This window comes from Penaeus monodon, chromosome 3 (assembly GCF_015228065.2).
Source record: "Penaeus monodon isolate SGIC_2016 chromosome 3, NSTDA_Pmon_1, whole genome shotgun sequence".
NCBI classification, from domain to species: domain Eukaryota; kingdom Metazoa; phylum Arthropoda; class Malacostraca; order Decapoda; family Penaeidae; genus Penaeus; species Penaeus monodon.
Window position 1 is genome coordinate 21,297,593 of NC_051388.1, and position 7,500 is coordinate 21,305,092.

Below are 7,500 nucleotides of genomic sequence, written 5' to 3' on the forward strand. Positions count from 1 at the left end.
ATATATATAGTAGGCCTCCGTCAGTCGATGTCGACTAAAGAATTCGCGCCTGTCTAGAGAAAGTCACTTGTTTTGCTCAGCGACAGCGCCGGGTATGGCTGGTTAGTCCAATGCGGGAATGGCAGTCTCGGCCACATCTGATGCAAATGTGGCTTGTGAAGTGGCTGGAGTGCATGCCTTCCGCTTGGTTCTCTTTTCGTTGGCTGCGGTATGGATCATTTCTTCACTTCATCCTTGCTTGACTCCATTCTTGATGTCAAGTGGATTGGACATGCTGCCCTCGTACTGGATTTTTGCTCTCATGTCGTCATGAAAGGATCTGATGAGACTGTGGAGTTTTGGGATACAACCAACCTTTGGGAGGATGTTGAATAGCCCTTCCCTGCTGACTAGGTCGAAGGCCTTGGTCAGGTCTATGAAGGCTATGTAGAGGGGCTTGTGTTGTCCTCTGCATTTCTCCTGAAGTTTACGTACGGAGAATATCATGTCCACTGTGGAGCGTTCAGCTCAGAAGCCGCACTCTGATTCGGGGTAGACACCCCAGCAAGTTTCTGGAGGTGCACAAGCATGACACGGGCATAGGGTTTTCCCACGATGCTCAGGAGAGACATACGTCTGTAGTTGTTACAATCGCTCCTGTCACCCTTATTCTTGTAGAGGGTGATGATCTTGGCATCTCTCATGTCTTGTGGCACATCTCCCTCTCTCCAACACTGGCATAGGACGTCGTGAAGAGGCTGTAGTAAAGTGTCTTTGCAGCAGCTGATGAGATCTGATGGAATACCATCTGTACCAGGTGCTTTGTCGCTAGCTAAGCTGTCAATTACTATGCGGAGTTCAGCAAGGGTTGATTCAGCATCTAATTCCTCCATGATGGGCAGAGGCTCAATGGCATCAAGGGCTGAGGCGGCGACTGTGTTCTGTCTGGAGTAGAGCTTTGAGTAGTGCTCCACCCACCTGTCCATCTGCTTTGCCCTTGTCCGTGATCACCTCCCCACTGGTGGACTTGAGTGGGACTGTTTTGCTCTGTGTTGGCCCTAGAGCTCTCTTGAAGCTGCAGTTGCAGACTGGATGGAAGTACTGAGCTGCTGCCAGTATTCATCGGCACAACATCTTGCAGTCTGTTGCACTTTATTTCTAGCTGCTCTGAGTGATTGCAGGGATTTCTTGCTAGGGAGTACTTACATTCAGCAAGGGCAGCAGGCTTTGCATCAATGATGTTGGACATCTCGCTGGACATGGCATCAAACCAGTCATTATTCTAGAGATCTTTTTCCCAAAAGTTGCAAGTTGCTTTGTATCAGTGACGGTGGACATCTCACTGGACATGACATCAAACCAGTCGTTGTTCTAGAGATCGTTTTCCCAAAAGTTCCCATTTCTCAGAGGCAGAGCAGTGCTGATGCTCGACAGACAGAGCTTCTTGGAGGGACTTTCTCTGGAAACTGCATGCTGGTGGTATTGTTGCGAGGTTTGCTTTTCTGTATGGAGCTGTGAAGTTTCTTAGGATGTAGGCTGATCTTGCAGCAGACGAGAGAGTGGCCAGTGTCGCAGTCTGTGCTGTGATATGTGCAGGTGATGTGCACAAACTTGATGTTGGTATGTTAGATCAGGATCATGTCCAGCTGATGCCAATGCTTTGAGCTGGGATGATGCCATGACACCTTGTGTTGTGGTTTGGCCTGGAAGTAGGAGTTCATCACACAGAGGCCGTTGTAGGAGCAGAACTCTAAGAGGCACTGCCCATTTTTGTTGATCTTGCCAACTCCAAAGTGTCCAAGACAGGAAGGCCATGAGTCGTGATCGGCACCCACTCGGACACTGAAGTCTCCCAGGATGAGGACATCCTCATCCTCAATCCTTGGGGGGTATTTTTTTGGTGACATTGCTGATGTTGATATAAAACTTGTCCTTTGCATCTGCTGTGGATGTAAGAGTGGAGTGTAGCGCTGACAAGAGTGACAAATCCTTCAGATATATGGAAGCAGATTGTCATCATGCATTCGGATCCCTTGTCTCCTGGTTCAACCATCTTCAGCAGGGTGTTCCTGAGAGCGAATCCTACTCCATGCTCTCTTCAGTCCTCTGTGTTCTTCCCATGCCAGAAGTAAAGTCTCCTTGAGGGTTCCTGTGTCTGCGAGGTGGGTCTCTTGCAGTGCAGCTATGTCTATTTTAGTCTTACCAGCTCACACATACATGGATGATGGCTGTCTTTCTGCATCACTACTGCCTAGAAGATCTTCGGACAGTCCAGGTGTAATTGATTAGACGTTCCAGCTTCCCAGTTTTAGGACTTGGCACCCAATGAGGAAGGCAGGCTGTGCGGGACAACACCTATTGTTTGGGGGCTGCCCATCTTTAGGCAGGCGGTAGCTGTCCAGTGAAAAGCTAGGATCTCTCCCACCATCGGAAGCAGCCCCTGGTGCCACGCTCTATGCTAATTGAGCATTGTAGCTTATAACCAGTATCTGCTGCTTCCTGTGTTGTTTCCAAGCTGAGAGGCGAAGTTGGAGTGACCTCTCCAGGGCACGAGCCTGGGCAGGATGGTATGGTGGACAGACTGTTGCCCAGATAGCAGGTTCCCCCTCGCGACACTGATCATGGATCCAAAGGAACAACAGAAGCTGGTACAGTTTGGCACCACCAGTGTCGCAGGAGTTGCCGGAGCATTACTGAAGTTAGAAGCGGACTTCCTTATGGACTCCATCTCTGGATTTTTCCTCGGGGTTTATTCCCAAAGCCTTTTTCTTCAGTGAGTAATCCACAAGGCAGTGGAGGTTTGGGATCAGAGTTTACCTTCTCCTAGATGACTTGCCTTACTGGCTGATGAGTTCTATCTACCCGATATATATATATATATATATATATATATATATATATATATATATATATATATATATATATATATATATATATATGGATGTATGTATATTTAGATAAATATATATATAAATATATATACATAGATAAATATATATATAAATATATATATATATATATATATATATATATATATATATATATATATATATATATATATATATATATATATATATATATATATATATATATATATATATCGGCTGTGCTCAAACCACAATAATGTTTGTGACTGAGATACTAGGCTAAGCCAATATTAGCCTTGTTTTCTGTTAAGTGAATGTAATCCTTTGGGAAATAACTAGAATGATAAACATATATAGTTTGTTTGTTTATGTACCAAAGAGGTGGCTGTTTGCACACACACACACACACACACACACACACACACACACACACACACACACACACACACACACACACACACACACACACACACACACACACACACACACTGTAAGCGACACATGAGTTGGGAGCACCACATCGCCAGATGTGAGCGAGTGGCCACCGCAAGCCACCAGAATATGAGTGACACGAGAGATTAGGAGCACCGCGTCACCAGATGTGAGCGAGACGAGAGATGGACTTGGGTGGGTCAGTGAAAAGGGGCTTAGCTTGCTGGCTTATTCTTGAAGACAGATATGAGAACCCCCAAGAGACCCCCGTGTCCCCGGTGGAGGACGAGGTGGTGGAACTGGACCCTGTGTGGCTTGGGCTGTCTGCTGTCTCTCCCTTCCTGCCTTACGGACGTGTCCCTTTTATGCGGCGGTTCCCTTCGAGGACGGATGTTTGTTCCTGTGCGAAAAGAGAAAGCCGACGACATCTGCGTCCTGCCCAAGGAGAAGGGCTGCGTGCTTGGACGAAGGTGTGAAGTGTACATCCGGTCTTGCTACGTATTGTTGACATCGCTCGGCCACGCGCACGGCTCGTCCTCGAGCCGACTGTAACGCTTGAAACGATGCAGTAGAGGTTCTGCTTGGTATCTACAGATGGTTCCTGGTGATCAGAGGGTCGCTAGGCCGTCGCGTGCCTGGGTAGCGGGTGTGGCAGAGGCTTCGCACTGAGGTGCAACATTCAATAGCGAGGAGGGTCAATCGTCTTCAGAAGCTGAAATACCAGGCCAGTAAAAGGGCTAAGGAGGAGGAGGATAATGTGTTTGTCAATCGCCTTACTAAATTGCAAGAAAAATGAGAGCATAATAAGGACAGTTTGTCACAAGAAGGGTGTGTCTAGTAGCGAGTTCAATAAGGTACCATCATATTGAAGAGAGAAAAGTTAATTGAATAAGAATTCCATATCTTTGGGGTAAATAGGCAAGTATATATGCTTCGAACACATAGGCAGCTGGGCCTGAACTTAATTCTAACAGTGCGCGTCTTGGCGCTTCAATTGTATGAGCGTAAGTGTGCGGCGGCCGCAGGATTCCTTCGTTTACGGCCGGGGAAAATGAAAATCAAACATCGGTCTCGGCGCTTCAATCGTATGAGCGTAATTCTCGGTGTGGCGGGCGCAGGGTTCCTTCGTTTACGGCCATGAGCCGGGCTTAAAATTAACTTGCGGTGATTGTAACCGAGTAAGCCTATATAAAGCATGGTGTCTCCAATGTGTTGCCATTATTTGCAACTGGAGATACTACCATCAGTACATATTCACCAAACCTTAAACTAAAGAAGCATCAACTCCAGGTTACTAAGGACAAGATATCGAACTTCGAGAGGACGTCGTAAAAGAGATTTGGGTTCAGTTATTAGTCATAGGGATGGCGCATAGTAAAATAAGCAATCTTAGAGTGAATTCCGAGTAGAGTGGGCAGGTAGGTAAATAAGAGGATAGTCAGGTGATCGAAATCTACGTGTGAACGAGCGACAGATTAGCACAGCAAGTATGAAGAACAGTGATATAAAGAACGATATAGAGTATACACAGAATATAACAATACGCAAGAAGTAATGAAGTGATTACTAATAGGAATAACATATAAGAGAAAAAAATAGATAATTTCATTCATTCGACACAAATAAACATGAATAATATGATGAGAGCAGCCAAACATAACAATAATTAATTAAATTCGAAGGTACTCATTTGTTCTGAGAGAAATGATATATGCTAAATTGTGCAATCTGAGGATAAAAATTATAATAGACAAAAAAATACTAACACAATACATCAATTACGGGATGGTTAGGGCTGGGGAATGAGGTGTGAAGTGAGGGTGCGTGTCACTTAGGTTTGATCTCAGTGTGTGTTGAAAAAACAATGGTTGACAGGGAGGAGTTATGTAGTATAAAGTTAGTAGTGTGAGTTCGTAGAATGGCGTGTACTTGAATTTGAAAGAAGGCAACTTGTATGCAAGGTGTGGGTGGGTATAGGAAGGGCAATAGTTACTCTGGCACTAATAAGTGCACTTACTTTTAATAGTAACGAGGAAGATTGTTGGTGCTGGATAGAACTGCGACATCCTGGCTGTGTTGACGAGGGTTCGCGAAGAATTAGCGAGGCAGGTGAGCCGGATTGGCGAGTGTGGCGGCGTAGAGTGCGAAGATACATCTTCAGCGACTGTGTCAGGAGGGTAGCACAGACGTGAGTGGTCAGTACGAAGTAGTAGGACAGACATGGTGCGGGTAGGCGTGACCGAAGAGGACTTGGTAACGATGGCTGGGCGTTAAAATAGGCGCGTGGATCGGCAACAGGCGTCGGCGAGGAGCGAGGTGGTAGGCGAATATGCGTCGGCGTTGTGAGGTTCTTGAACACCGCTGCCATCAGATGTAAGCGACACGTGAGTTGGGAGCACCATATCGCCAGATGTAAGCGAGTGGCCACCGCAAGCCACCAGAATATGAGTAAGACGAGAGATTAGGAGCACCGCGTCACCAGATGTGAGCGAGACGAGAGATGGACTTGGGTGGGTCAGTGAAAAGGGGCTTAGCTTGCTGGTTTATTCTTGAAGACAGATATGAGAACCCCCAAGAGACCCCCGTGTCCCCGGGTGGAGGACGAGGTGGTAGAGCTGGACCCTGTGTGGCTTGGGCTGTCTGCTGTCTCTCCCTTCCTGCCTTACGGACGTGTCCCTTTTATGCGGCGGTTCCCTTCGAGGACGGATGTTTGTTCCTGTGCGAAAAGAGAAAGCCGACGACATCTGCGTCCTGCCCAAGGAGAAGGGCTGCGTGCTTGGACGAAGGTGTGAAGTGTACATCCGGTCTTGCTACGTATTGTTGACACACACACATACACACGCACTCACACACGTACACACATACACACACACATGTGTGTGTGTGTGTGTATGTATGTATGCATGTATCTGTGTATGTATGTATGCATATATATATATATATATATATATAATATATATATATATATATATATATATATATATATAATGTATGTATGTATATGTATATAAATGTACATATACATACAGACACATACACAAACACACACACTCGCACACACACACACACACACACACACACACACACACACACACACACACACACACACACACACACACATACACACATACACACATACACAACACACACACACACACACACACACACACACACACACACACACACACACACACACACACACACACACACACATATATATATATATATATATATATATATATATATATATATATATATATATATATATATATATATATATATATGTGTGTGTGTGTGTGTATGTATGTATGTATGTATGTATGTGTATGTGTGTGTGTGGGTATATATATATATATATATATATATATATATATATATATATATATATATATATATATATATATATATATATGTGTGTGTGTGTGTGTGTGTGTGTGTGTGTGTGTGTGTGTGTATGTTGTGTGTGTGTGTGTGTGTGTGTGTGTGTGTGTGTGTGTGTGTGTGTGTGTGTGTGTGTGTGTGTGTGTGTGTGTGTGTGTGAGTGCGTGCGTGTGTGTGAGAACCGGAATGATGGGCCCTACAAGAGTATGGTAGGTGGCGAGCTTAGGGTGTGAGGTAGACGACCAAGATGTCTTGACTCCTTTTATTATATAGTTTGATGGAGTACGGCTGCGCCGAGGAGCGAGGTGTTGCTCCTTGGTTTCCCGCAGGGAGTCTGCCTGTCATCTCCTACAGTGGTCTAAAGATGGGCATAGATCACGTGCTTAACATATGACAATCATTGGTGATGAAAGGTAGTGTTACAACAATGCATAGCTCTTGTGGAAGGGGATAGACAATGCACCATTGGAATATCTAGTGTGGCAACGAGACGCGAATAAACAGGTAAAGCAATGGACATACTTATATGTATGTACGTGTGTGGGAATATAGGCATGTGACAATGCATACGATTATACAAGTCATGTAGAATATTTCTTCTTCTTTTAACGGTAGGTTCATGTCTGAGCCGCCGTGGTCACAGCATGATACTTAATTGTAGTTTTCATGTTGTGATGCTCTTGGAGTGAGTACGTGGTAGGGTCCCCAGTTCCTTTCCACGGAGAGTGCCGGCAATCGAGGTGAAGTTCCTTGCCCAAGGGAACAACGCGCCGGTCGGTGACTCGAACCCTCGAACTCAGACTGCCGTCGAGACAGTCTTGAGTCCGATGATCTAACCACT

At 45.4% G+C, this 7,500-nt stretch overlaps 1 protein-coding gene across 1 annotated transcript; it reads right to left on the reverse strand.

Annotated features, from left to right (window-relative positions):
* Positions 1–482: 482 nt before the first annotated feature.
* On the reverse strand, positions 483–872 carry LOC119585564. The gene has a single exon (XM_037934228.1). It carries the CDS (start codon positions 870–872, stop codon positions 483–485), a length of 390 nt encoding a protein of 129 aa, XP_037790156.1.
* Between the last annotated feature and the right edge of the window lie 6,628 nt (positions 873–7,500).